General features: G+C 42.8%; 1 protein-coding gene across 2 annotated transcripts in view; it reads left to right on the top strand.

Moving 5' to 3' along the window:
- The window catches only part of LOC115471403 (kinesin-like protein KIF20A), a 47,107-nt gene extending 35,017 nt beyond the window's left edge, over nucleotides 1–12,090 (top strand). For both annotated transcript variants that reach the window (XM_030205105.1, XM_030205106.1), the window contains 3 exons: nucleotides 6,636–6,699; nucleotides 10,290–10,352; nucleotides 11,585–12,090. In XM_030205105.1, the coding sequence (XP_030060965.1) occupies nucleotides 6,636–6,699; nucleotides 10,290–10,352; nucleotides 11,585–11,773 (316 nt within the window). In that variant the 3' untranslated portion in view covers nucleotides 11,774–12,090. The remainder of the gene's footprint in view (nucleotides 1–6,635; nucleotides 6,700–10,289; nucleotides 10,353–11,584) is intronic.
- The last annotated feature ends 2,295 nt before the right edge of the window (nucleotides 12,091–14,385 follow it).

The raw sequence follows: 14,385 nt of genomic DNA, 5'->3' as shown, positions 1-14,385 counted from the left end.
CCCCTTCCAAATTTGGAGCAGGCTGAACTGTCCGGCCCCAACACATGAGCCAGCTGTGCTTTAGACATGTAGCCTCGGAGGACTACTCTATATCCGCATTCTCTCAGCCTTTCATCTTGTACTAGCATACGGATACCTTTCAATGTAGCTGCCACATCCCAAGACGCTAACGAGGACCCTATATCTTGCTCCCATTTGTGTTTAAGGCCTTCATATTGTCTTTTAGGTCGACGCCGGGCCAAGGCTGCGTACAGACCAGAGACCGAGTACCTCTCTGTCAACAACTCCTCAAAAAAACCTCGAATTGTTTCCCCCATCCGCCCCTTCAGAGTTGCCTGGTTTAAGGATTTCATATAGTGTGTAACCTATGCATAGGTGAACCTATTGCCCCATGCTGCCCCCATCTTATCCTGGAGAGCGTCGAATGTTAGCACCTCCCCACTTTCCATTAGCAAATGTTCCAGTTTCGTGATGCCCAGCCCTTGCCAACTACCAAAGACCGGGTTGTCTAGTCCCGCTTCAAATACTGGGTTGCCTATAATCGGTATTTGATCCGTGATGTGTGGGTGTCTCCCCATCTGCCTCATCCACCATTGCCACGTCTCTCTAAGAGGCTGAAGTAGAATGCTTGTTTTAAATTTAGACGGGATGAGGCTACGAGGTAAGTGGAAAAGTGCCAACACATCATAAGGCGCAAAAAAGGCTTGCTCAAAAGTTAGGGGTGTGTAATATTGCGTATCATGAAAGAAATCCCCCAAATGTCGTATCAAGCATGCCTGATTATATAGGAACAACCGAGGATATATCTCCAAATGTTGCCCGGGAGGGAAAGGTTAGGACAGCTGTTGTACTTGGTGATTCGATCATTAGGCATATAGATAGCTGGGTGGCTGGTGGACGTGAGGATCGCCTGGTGACTTGCCTGCCTGGTGCGAAGGTGGCGGACCTCACGTGTCACCTAGATAGGATTCTAGATAGTGCTGGGGAGGAGTCCGCTGTCTTGGTACATGTGGGTACCAATGACATAGGAAAATGTGGGAGAGAGGTTCTGGAAGCAAAATTTAGGCTCTTAGGTAGAAAGCTGAAATCCAGATCCTCCAGGGTAGCATTTTCTGAAATGCTACCTGTGCCACGCGCAGGGCCCAAGAGACAGGCAGAGCTCCAGAGTCTCAATGCGTGGATGAGACGATGGTGCAGGGAGGAGGGCTTTAGATTTGTTAGGAACTGGGCAACATTCTGGGGAAGGGGGAGCCTATTCCGAAAGGATGGGCTCCATCTTAACCAGAGTGGGACCAGGCTGCTGGCATCGGCGTTTAAGAAGGAGATAGAGCAGCTTTTAAACTAGAAATGGGGGGAAGGCCGACAGTCGCTCAAAAGAGCATGGTTCGGGATAAGGTATCTTTCAAAGATATCACCATAACAGGGAAGATAGAGTATCCTGATAGTGAGGTTGCAAAAGAGATTGTAGTAGATCGGGTATCTTTAAATAACAATAAAAATCAGACAAAAGATTGCCAATTAATACTGTCAAGTACTAAGCATGATGTACTTAGGAACAACAAACATAGTTTGAAATGTCTATATGCGAATGCCAGGAGCCTAAGAAATAAGATGGGGGAGTTAGAATATATTGCACTAAATGAAAAATTAGATATAATAGGCATCTCTGAGACCTGGTGGAAGGAGGATAACCAGTGGGACACTGTCATACCGGGGTACAAATTATATCGTAGTGATAGGGTGAATCGGATTGGTGGAGGGGTAGCATTGTATATTAACGAGAGCCTTGAATCAAATAGATTGAAAATTCTGCAGGAAGCAAAACACTCCTTGGAATCACTGTGGATTGAAATTCCATGTGCAAAGGGGAAAAGGATAGTGATAGGAGTGTACTACCGTCCGCCTGGCCAGGACGAACAGACGGATGCGGAAATGTTAAAGGAAATCAGGGACGCAAACAAACTGGGCAACACAATAATAATGGGGGATTTCAATTACCCGCATATAGACTGGGGTAATGTAACATCTGTACACGCAAGGGACATAAGATTTCTTGATGAAATCAAGGACAGCTTCATGGAACAGCTAGTTCAGGAGCCGACAAGAGAAGGAAAAATACTAGACTTAGTCCTTAGTGGTGCTCATGATCTAGTGCAGGGGGTAACGATACGAGGGCCGCTTGATAACAGTGATCATAATATGATCGGTTTTGATATTGGCATTGAAGGAAGTGAAACTAGGAAATCAAGTACGCTAGCGTTTAACTATAGAAAGGGTGATTACGACAAAATGAGAAAAATGGTGAAAAAAAGACTGAAAGGAGCAGCTCGCAGAGTAAAAAACTTGCATCAGGCGTGGATGCTGTTTAAAAACACCATCCTGGAGGTTCAGGACAAATATATTCCACGTATTAGAAAAAAGGGAAAAAAGACTAAACGTCAGCCGGCGTGGCTAAACAGTAAGATAAAGGAAATCATTAGAGCCAAAAAACAATCCTTCAGAAAGTGGAGAAGAGAACCAACTGAAAGTAACAGGATAGATCATAAGGAATGCCAAGCCAAATGCAAAGCGGAGATAAGGAGGGCAAAAAAGGACTTTGAGAAGAAATTAGCGTTGGAAGCAAAAATACATAGTAAAAACTTTTTTAGATACATTAAAAGCAGGAAACCGGCCAAAGAGTCGGTTGGGCCGCTGGACGAAAATGGTGTTAAAGGGGCGATCAAGGAGGACAAAGCCGTAGCGGAGAAATTAAATGAATTCTTTGCTTCGGTCTTCACCGAGGAGGATTTGGGGGGGACACCGGTGCCGGAAAGAATATTTGAAGCGGGGGAGTCGGAGAAACTAAACAAATTCTCTGTAACCTTGGAGGATGTAATGGGTCAGTTCAGCAAGCTGAAGAGTAGTAAATCACCGGGACCTGATGGTATTCATCCCAGAGTATTAATAGAACTAAAAAATGAACTTGCGGAGCTACTGTTAGAAATATGCAATCTGTCCCTAAAATCGAGTGTAATACCGGAAGACTGGAGGGTAGCCAATGTTACTCCGATTTTTAAGAAAGGTTCCAGAGGAGATCCGGGAAATTATAGACCGGTGAGTCTGACGTCGGTGCCGGGCAAGATGGTGGAGGCTATTATTAAGAATAAAATTGCAGAGCATATACAAAAACATGGACTGATGAGACAAAGTCAGCACGGATTTAGTGAAGGGAAGTCTTGCCTCACCAATCTAATGCATTTTTTTGAGGGGGTAAGCAAACATGTGGACAATGGGGAGCCGGTTGATATTGTATATCTGGATTTTCAGAAGGCGTTTGACAAAGTGCCGCACGAAAGACTCCTGAAGAAATTGCAGAGTCATGGAATCGGAGGTAGGGTATTATTATGGATTAAGAACTGGTTGAAAGATAGGAAGCAGAGAGTAGGATTGCGTGGCCAGTATTCTCAGTGGAGGAGGGTAGTTAGTGGGGTCCCGCAGGGGTCTGTGCTGGGTCCGTTGCTTTTTAATGTATTTATAAATGACCTAGAGATGGGAATAACTAGTGAGGTAATTAAATTCGCCGATGACACAAAATTATTCAGGGTCGTCAAGTCGCAGGAGGAATGTGAACGATTACAGGAGGACCTTGCGAGACTGGGAGAATGGGCGTGCAAGTGGCAGATGAAGTTCAATGTTGACAAGTGCAAAGTGATGCATGTGGGTAAGAGGAACCCGAATTATAGCTACGTCTTGCAAGGTTCCGCGTTAGGAGTTACGGATCAAGAAAGGGATCTGGGTGTCGTCGTCGATGATACGCTGAAACCTTCTGCTCAGTGTGCTGCTGCGGCTAGGAAAGCGAATAGAATGTTGGGTGTTATTAAGAAGGGTATGGAGTCCAGGTGTGCGGATGTTATAATGCCGTTGTATCGCTCCATGGTGCGACCGCACCTGGAGTATTGTGTTCAGTACTGGTCTCCGTATCTCAAAAAAGATATAGTAGAATTGGAAAAGGTACAGCGAAGGGCGACGAAAATGATAGTGGGGATGGGACGACTTTCCTATGAAGAGAGGCTGAGAAGGCTAGGGCTTTTCAGCTTGGAGAAGAGACGGCTGAGGGGAGATATGATAGAAGTGTATAAAATAATGAGTGGAATGGATCGGGTGGATGTGAAGCGACTGTTCACGCTATCCAAAAATACTAGGACTAGAGGGCATGAGTTGAAGCTACAGTGTGGTAAATTTAAAACGAATCGGAGAAAATTTTTCTTCACCCAACGTGTAATTAGACTCTGGAATTCATTGCCGGAGAACGTGGTACGGGCGGTTAGCTTGACGGAGTTTAAAAAGGGGTTAGATAGATTCCTAAAGGACAAGTCCATAGACCGCTATTAAATGGACTGGAAAAATTCCTCATTTTTAGGTATAACTTGTCTGGAATGTTTTTACGTTTGGGGAGCGTGCCAGGTGCCCTTGACCTGGATTGGCCACTGTCGGTGACAGGATGCTGGGCTAGATGGACCTTTGGTCTTTCCCAGTATGGCACTACTTATGTACTTATGTACTAAGCCTATGCCTCCTTGCTTCCAGCTCCCAACTAACATGTCCTGTCTGAATTTTGGCTTCTTCCCTGCCCAGCAGAATCGACTAAAAAGGCGGATCACTCGTTTCAAATCATTCGTCGTCAAGCGGATTGGCAATGTTTGTAAGACGTATAACCAGCGAGGGAACAACACCATCTGTATTAGGTGTACCCGCCCCATCAGAGACAAAGGGAGGCTCATCCAAGAGTCTAATTTGTTCCTAGTATGCTCTAGTAGGATCTTAACATTTAACTGGTATAAGTCCGAGGTATTCATTGTGAGTCGAATACCTAAGTATTTGAAAGAGACATTGGCCCACCTCAATGGGAACCCAGGTGGCCACCGGTGGTTTTTAGTGAGCCTGGTAGCTAGAGATTCCCACATTCCAGAATTGTAGACCGGCTTGTCCTCGGAGAAAACAAAAATATTTACCTGTAGCAGGTATTCTCTGAGGATAACAGGCCTTATATTCTCACATACCTTCCCAACTCCCCTTACAGTTGTCTCCTCTATGTTGTATTCTATAGAATTGTTCTGTTGGTCCTGCACTTTTGTGGTTGGCGGGAAGGCACTTGCTCATACATGGTGAAATGCGACTCGCGCTCAAAAAATTCTGAAAAGCTTGTTACAAGCTCTGGACAATGCAGATCGTGTTACTCACATGTGAGAATATAAGGCCTGTTGTCCTCGGAGAATACCTGCTATACAGGTAAGTATCTTCGCTTTTTTTGTGCTATTGAGACCACCTGTATCTGATCTGGACCAACTTTTGTATTTTAGTTTTATGTAAAGACTGTACACAGTGTTGAACCCATTTTGATGGAAACTACAGTATATTTCTGCATCTTGGCTGCCCAGTTGTGGAGTCCCTCAGAGGTCACCTCTTTTTTTTTTTTTTTTTTTTTCCTTACTATTTAATGTCTTTATGATGCACTAGGGGAGATGTTGACTTCTCTGGGTGTTTTGATTATGTGTTATGCTGATGAAATATTTCTTCTTTGTCCGGTGTTGAACTCTTGAAAATACTTGGGATATACTGATTAAGAATATTTCCTTAGTTGATTCATGGGCCCATAAAATTTTTTTTTAACTTAAGACAGAAAATCAATGTTGTGTGGTTTGGGGATTTTGATTCTTTACCACAGAAATTTTTGCAGCTTACCACTGGTGAGACCTTAAAAACTAGAATAAATCTAAGATTTGTGGCATAATATTAGATTCGAAACTTATCTTGGAGTATCAAATTAATGTTTTTGTTAAGAAATGTAATTTTTGTCTTTGACAATTAAGAGCTTGTATAAGTGTGCTATTTGTTCAGCTGAATGCTATCATATACATATGGTACAAGATATGAACATTTAGAAAATTCATAAAACGTTGAAGGTTGGCGGTTTTGGCCGATGATGAATTATAGCCAAAGAGGTAGCCTGGTGTAGAAGAAGCAACGACACATGACTTTCTTGAGGTCTTTTCTCCTCCATTGACAAAATATTTGCTTTACAACTTGATTATGTCCACTATCTGTTTTGAAATTGGTTTTGTTGTTTTAGTGGAAGGTTCAGTTTGCAATTTGTAGGTAAACCATTAGACTTGCACCCCTTCTGCTCTCAGTATGGTGCTTTCCTCCCTCTAATCCCCCCACCCCACTGCAATAGGCATGATTTGCTGATCCTTCTCAGCCAGCAAGAGTATTTTCAGGGCCTGTCTTATTGCGCTTCAACTTCTCTCTGCCCCTGTTGCTCTGACAGCTTCTCTCCCAGTGATATGCAGGAGAAGGGGCACTTAGAACACTACCTACTTCCTTCTGGCATGAGGCCAATCTAAGGGAGGAGTAGCATAGATTTTGGGGCTCATACAATGAGATTAGCCCCAAGGAAGCAGCTGTTTCATGCCAGAGGGAGGGATGTTGCCTGAGAGTGAGAAGAGTGGCATCAGTGTTGCAGGGCTGGTGGAAGCACTAGGTCCAGCAGCTGCCCCCTTCCCTATATTGTGACACTCAAGGCAGCCGCATAACGCTTTCAGTGGCCCTTTCATGATCATTTTATTTAAAAAAATTACATGTGACTTTTTTTATAGCATGAAGATGGACTCATATAAACAGCAGATTGAAGAAGCCAATTGTCAACTTCAAGAAGCTCAAGTAAGTTCTGTCAAACTGGTGAATTTCAGCCTCTCATTCTAACAGTGTGGTTTGTCTTGCTTTTACAGTTTTTATTAGCCAAAGAATCGGGGCATGATCATTTTCAATGAATTGTCTTAAATAAACAAAGCCCAAATCCAGGGATGGTCAGCCTTTATAACACAGAGAGTTGCATGAATGTCCAGGGCCGGTCTTAGGCAGGGGCAACAGGAGCGGTCGCACAGGGCCTCGCACCTCTAGGGGCCCCGCAGCGCTTCCTCCCGCTCCCTGCCATTTGATCCTCAGCTTTCCTTCCAGGCTAGCCGCCCTGCGTTTAAAAAGTCGTAGCGTCAGCGAAGAAGCAGGCTCACCTCTAGCCTTATTTATTTATTGCATTTGTATCCCACATTTTCCCACCTCTTTGCAGGCTCAATGTGGCTTACAGTACATCATGAATAGTGGAGATGTATAAGAAATAAACATTTAGAATTACAGAGGATTTTGGGTAACATGATAATGATAAAGCATGATTTTAGTATAACAAGCAAATATTCAAGACAGTGCTGGATACTGTATATGTGAAGTAGTTCACATTTGTTGGCCTTTGTGGTATGCCTTGTTAAAGAGATGGGTCTTCAATAGTTTGCGGAAGTCAGTTATAGCGTGCACTGTGCCGCCTTTCTCTGATGCAATTTCCTGTTTCCGGTTTCTGCGAAGGTGGCACGGTGCACGCTGAGAGAGAAGGGAAGGATAGAGGCGATCCTGCTTTTTTGCTGATGCTGTGGCGGCGATTTTTTTTAAACGCAGGGCAGCTGGAAGGAAAGGAGGGCTGTGGAAAACTGAGGGCACGGCTGGGGTTGGGAACTGTAGGTTGGGGGCTGGGGCGAGTCACTGGACATGGAGGGGAGGGCACAGGAGAATTGCTGGATATGGATGGGAGGGGAGGGCAGGGGACAGAGGTGAATCACTGGATGTGGATGAGAGGGGAGGACAGGGGGCAAAGGAGAATCGCTGGATATGGAGGGGAGGGCAGAGGAGAATTGCTGGACATGGATGGAGGGGAGGGAAGACAGGAAGGAGATGCACATGGATGGAGGAGAGGGGAGAGGAGAAATGCTGGACATGGATGGGAGGGGAGGGCAGTGGACAGAGGAAAATCACGATGTGAATGAGAGAGGAGGACGGGGCAGAGGAGAATTGCTGGACATGGATGGATGGATGTAACAGCTTACAGAAATTATAATGAAAATAGTTTTTTCTTCTCCTGTACTGGTGTAATATTTTCAATGATTACTGTTTATATGCGCCATGGCTGGTGATAGGGTGTGGCTAAATGTGCCAACATTGTCCAGTTCAGCACACTATTAGCAGCCGAGTTCCTACAAAGTTAATTATGTTCAGTGGAAAATTAATCTGTTGGCTCAGGCCACTTGCTATCTGAATATTCAATCACTGTTTCATTACTACTACCAAGTATTACATATTAAGGGGATTTGTTTTAATTCATTTATGCAGTCCTTACATGCACATGGATTTGCTTTTTCAACCCAAAGGTTTCCTAGTATAGCATTTTTCATGTTTTTGATTAGTTTTTGTATACAAGTTTTGCTTGATTTGTCTTTATTTGAAATAAAAGAAAATGTTTAACACATATCTTGTCAACAAGGGGTGAGGCTGGGTGGGGGGAGGGGCCCAGCGAACTGGTCAGCACAAGGCCCCGCAATTGCTAAGACCGGCCCTGTGAATGTCAGTACCGGAAATGAACAGTTCCATAGATCACCTGTGATAAATAAGTAAAAATGTAACTAAAAACAATGGAAACAAATTGCTAGAGTGGCTATTCTGAAAATATTTGCAAAATACAGTATTTAAAATTGCCAAAACTCAGCTTAATGATGCTTTCTGCTTATACTTCCTATGGGGTTTTGCAGGCTGCATAAAATTCAATTGTGGGCAACAGGTCATTGCTACAAATACTGTTAGTGAGCACAGGTCAATTGCAAATAGTTGGACAGGTTATATTGAATTAAACTTTCTTTGCAAAACCAGATAGGCTAAGATTTTAATTTTAAGGCCATAAGAGCTGCCCTACTGGATCAGACTCGAGTCCCTGTTTCTAACACTTGACAATTCAGGTCACAAGTACTTTGAAGAATCCCAGAAAGTAGCTAGATTCCACACTACTTACCCTTCCAGGAATTTGTTCAAACCTGTTTTCTTTTAAACACAGCTATGTTAACTGCTTCTACTGCTTGCTCCAATGAGTTCCAGAGCTTAACTATGAGTTGAGTGAAAAAATATTTTCTACTATGTGTCTTAAATGTACTATTATGTAACATCATGGAGTGGTCCCCTATAGTCTTTGTACTTTTTGAAAGAGTAAATAATCAGTTTGCCATTTACCCGTTCCACTCCACTCAGGATTTTATAGACCACAGTCATGTGTCCCCTCAGCCATCTATTCTCCAAGCCAAAGAGCCCTAACCTCATTAGCCTTTCGTCATATTAGTCCTTCCATCCCCTTAATCATGTTGGTTGCTCTTCTCCGTACTTTTTTTTTTTAATTCCACTATATCTCATTTTAAGATGCAGCAACCAAAATTGCACACAGTAATCAAGGTGCAGCCTCACTATGGAGAGGCATTATATTTTTGGTTTTCTGCTCTATTCTTTTCCTAATAATTCCTAACATGGTATACTTTTTTAGCCGTTGCCACACTCTGACAGAAGAATCCTTTTCCTCAGTGGTGACACCTAATGTGGCAGCTTACATCATCTAGCTATAATTCTTCCCAATGTGCTTTGTACTTGTCCACATTAAATTTCCTCTGCCATTTGGATGCCCAGTCTTCCAACCTCCCAAGGTCTTTGTGTAATTCAGTCTGCATGCAATTTAACTTTGAATAACTTTGTCATCTGCAAATTAGATCATTTGTCAATCCCATTTCTAGATCATTTATAAATATGTTAAAACATCGATCCCAGTACAGATACCTGTGGTACACCACTATTTACTCTTCTCCATTGAAAGAATTGGCAATTTAACCCTACTCTCTGTTTTCTTTTTAACCAGTTTTCAGTTCATAACAGGGCATTGCATTACCTCTTATCCCATGGCTTTTTAATTTCCACAGGAGTCTCTCATAAGGCTCTTTGTCAAAAGCTTTTTGAAAATCCTGATACGCTGTGGGTCTCATTTTCAAAGCACTTAGACTTACAAAGTTCCATACTACCCTATGGAACTTTGTAAGTCTAAGGGGTGCTTTTACTAAGGTGTGCTGAAAAATGGCCTGCGCTAGTGTAGACGTTGTATTGGACTTGCGTTGGGCGTGCATAGGTGCCTACTCCGCTTACTAAAAGAGCCCCTAAGTGTTTTGAAAATACACCTCTAGATCAACTGGCTCATCTATATCCATGTGTTTATTCACACTTTCAAAAAAAATGTAGCAGATTGGTAAGGCAAGACTTGTCTTGGCTAAATCCGTGATGAATCTGCCCCAGTAAACCATTGTCTGTGTTCCATAACTTTATAATAGTTTCCACTATGTGTATTTTACTTTGCTAGGTGACTATTTTTGGTTTTATTAAACTGGGAAATCCTTTTATTCTAGAAAGAAGTGGCAACACTAAAATGTGAAGCTGAAAAACTGAAGGAAGCATTAACAATAGCCACGGTTTGTTATATATTTTTGGTCTTTTAAATTTTTAAAAATATTTTTAAAGAGGGGAAGTTTATTTTAAAATGTTCTTTATTGCCATATTGAGGCATAGTGCTACAAGGCAGTTCAGAGAATGAAAACAAGAACCAATACAACATACAGACAATTGAGTTGTAGCCAGCCCTGCTGCTAAAGAAGAGGACACTACTGTAGTTAACCCTAAACTAGGGGTTCTCAACCCAGTCCTTGGCGTACGCCCAGCCAGTCAAGATTTTGGGATATCCACAATGAATATGCATGAGAGAGATCTGCATATATCGGAGACCATGCATGCAAATTTATCTTGGGTATAGTCATTGTAGATATCTTGAAAACCAGACTGGCTTGGTGTAGTACTTACCCAGCAGGAATGTCAAGGCAGTCCTGATTAGAGAACAGATTATGGGAAAATGTATACCATCTTAAATATCCAACCACATAGAGAGGTTTTTGAGATCTAATTACCTGAAATGTTAACTATTTTGAATTGAATGTGGGCTGTACTTTCTCTTAACTCTCCCAGGTTAGTCATAGTCTGCATCCAAAATAGTTCTAAATGCAGGACAGCATCAACTACAGTACCTTAAATATTGTAACTCTTATAAGGAGAACATTCTCTTGTTTTGCAGGCATAGGAGACAGCCAGGATTGTGAGATTAGAGGGGTAGATCTTTATCCTGTGGCGGGGTCAGTGGTTTGTAAGATGCTTACAGCTGTGGCCTGAATCCTGGATATTCAGTGCCAGACCATGTCCGGGCCCTGGTGTTTAATATCCATGCATCTTTGGGTAGCCAGAAGTTAACTGGGCACCAGCCAGTATTCAGACTGGTACCTGCTTAGCTTGGCAGATAGGACAGCCGTTTTGCTGCCCTGATTTTATCAGCTTTACTTAGCTGTTTAGTGGACTGAATGGTTGAGTTCCAGCTCTGCATAGGCTCCACCTCTGGACTGCCCTGGCTTTAGCTGGAAAGTGCCTGGGTGGTCATAGGCAATATTCAGCAGCACTAACCACTTAAGTGCCACTGAATAATGCTAGATGGCCAGCTCTCCTGCCCAGTTAAACTAGTTCATATATTGGGCCCATAGTTTTTAAAACTGTGCCTGATTGCTTTGGCTGGTCTGATTTACAAATCATAATGCAGTTCTTCTGATATAACACTATACAAGTGTCTTCCATCACTGGCTTAAGTGTATGCTTCTATTTCTAGGAATGCTTATACACCACAAGAGAGAAAATCCAACATCTCTTGTCCTCCAAAGAGGATGGTGCAGCTTCTTTGCCCATTACTGATGAAGAGAAACAACGTATGGATAGAAGACTGAAAAGAATTTTACGACGAAAGGACATCTTTTTAGAAAGGGAAAAATTACTACAAAGTTTTATTGAATTAGGTTAAATATTTTTTAGGTCATTGGAGAAAAAAAAAGCACCCTAGTATACTGCACCTAACTTCTTTTCTCCCACCCCAACATGGTCACAGCATGAGCTTTCTGTGTTATCCATGTTCTCATTGGTTATTATGCTTCTATGAAAATTTATAAATAAAAGGGTCAGTAGTTAAACCCTGTAGTCAACATTTAAATATGTCACGTATATTCAGTACCATTATCCACAGAAGTGGCAGCACTAAATGTGTATTTATATCCCTAACTGCTGTCCAGATAGTGGGATCTGTTTCTGTGTTTGGTTTGGGTTCTTTCATGGATCCTTGGTGCCTCTTTTTTTTTTTTTTGGACTGAATATTCAGCTTTGGCCATAGCTAAGCAGTTTGTTAGGACAGTAAAATGGGGGGGTCACAAGATGACTGTGCAGTGAACAGGCACCCAAAAGATAAGCTCCCACAAATCTCCCAAAAACTACAGAATAACTTTCCTTTAACGACTTCATTTATAGTCTACCTGCTTGAAGACAGTCTTTGGAACACTGTACAAGTACTTTTTTTTGGGCCTCACTTTCCAGCAGCAATGGCAGGAAACCTGCCGCAGAGCCTGAAGGACAAGTGATGCAAAGTGAAGGAAAAGATGGTGATCAAGCATGACTCTCCCTTTATGAAGGTAATGCTGCAAGAAGAGATGGTCCAGGAGCTGACTTGCAGTGTGGCATTGATGAGCTTGGAGGCTAAGTTATCGAAGCTGTAGTCAACAGTTGATGACATAAAAAGCTGCTTAGGAACGTGGAGTGTAGCTGCAGCAAGTGGAAGTCCACATGGCACACATGGAAGATTGGCTGGCCTCCACACAATATTACGCACTCTCACCAGGCCAAGAGAACAGGTCATGATGGAATAATATCTGCCTGGTTGGGATACTGGAATTTGTCAAAGATAATGAATTAGTGGACCTGGAGGAAACATGACTCAGAAGTTCTGAGAGCAGAGGACATTTCTCTGGTAAGAGACCATTGTTTTGCTCTGTGATTTGGGTTTAAAGGAGGAATTGTAGGTTATTGATAGGCAGAATATAAAAGAAAAGAAAACGCAAACTTTATCAACTAGTCTCTATACCCCTTCCCCCCTAGTTTTAAAACTTCAACTTTGTACCACAGCATTAACAGCCTCTAACAGGCACAGCAGGACCTAGTTCAGTCTTCATTCCCATCCCCAGCTCCCACCCACCGCTAGCAGTCGTCATTTGTAGTCCTTATTCTAATTAGGATAACAAGTTTTAATTATATTTTCATTAGTTTTAATTCCATTTAATTAGTTTCTGGGAAGCAAACAATAAATTACACATTGTACCATATAATCTGAAGGCTCTTTATATTCATGTAATATCCATAGTACCTGAAGAAGTTGTAATTAAACAACTCTATAATTCTAAGATACAGGCAGCAGTCCAGCAGCAAGAGGGGTACTATCCAGTGTTTTGCACTGAGTATCACATCTATGATTATCTCCCAGTTGGTGAGCAGTTATACGTGTGTGCTTGATGCAAAAAGCTCCTAGCTCTCAGAGAACAAGTCTGGTTGTGACAGAGAGGTACAAAGAGAAGGCCTACAGGGACACTGTAGAGAGGTCCCAGCTCCAGTCTGGCAGCCCCTATGCTGCCTTGGAGGAGAGAGGCCTCCTAAATGGAGAACATCACCCTGGTGAAGTTGGAAATAATCCTGTAGCCAGGACCAGCTCACCAGTGTATGCAATATCCTCTCGCACCAAGGAGTTTCTGCCCAGGAAGGAAGGGTTAGGACGTTTGTTGTAGCTGGTGGTTTGATTAGGTGGCATGTAGGTGGCTGGTGGATGTAGGTGGCTGGTGGCCGTGAGGATTGCCTGGTGAGAAGGTGACGGACTGCGCGTCACCTAGATAGGATTTTAGGTAGTGCTGGGGAGGAGCCGGCTGTCTTGGTACGTGTAGGTACCAATGACATAGGAAAATGTGGGAGGGAGGTTCTGGAAGCCAAATTTAGGGGCCCTTTTACTAAGCCATGGAGGTGCCTATGCATGCACCAATTCAGAACTACTGCATGGCCCGGATCATCCACTACACGTGCCAGAAAAGTTTTCAGTGCGTGATGCTAATCTGCATTGTATGCACACAGACGATTACTGCTCAGTTAACACGTGAAAACTAAGTGTAACACGCTAAGTCAGTGGGTGGCAGTAAGGTCTCGGGCCCAAAATGGACACGCGCCAACTTTAATTTCGCTGCATGTCCATTTTTTTTGGCCCCAAAAAAGCCTTTTTTTGTAGGCGCACTAAAAAATGGACCTGCGTGTGTCCAATACACATGTCTACAACAGCACAGGCCATTTTTCGGCGCACCTTAGTAAAAGGACCCCTTAGACACCTAGGTAAAAAGTTGACATCCAGATCCTCCAAGGTAGCTATTATAAAGAACAAAATTAAAGAACATATTCAAAAGCATGGATTAATGAGACAAAGCCAACATGGATTTAGCGATGGGAAATCTTGCCTTATCAATCTACTACATTTCTTTGACGGGGTGAACAAACATGTTGATAAAGGTGAGCCGGTCGATATTATGTATCTGGATTGTCAAAAGGCACTGGACA

This window comes from Microcaecilia unicolor, chromosome 5 (assembly GCF_901765095.1).
Source record: "Microcaecilia unicolor chromosome 5, aMicUni1.1, whole genome shotgun sequence".
NCBI lineage: Eukaryota > Metazoa > Chordata > Amphibia > Gymnophiona > Siphonopidae > Microcaecilia > Microcaecilia unicolor.
The sequence above is the reverse complement of the archived record's forward strand: the minus strand, read 5'-3'. Positions and strand labels throughout refer to the sequence as shown.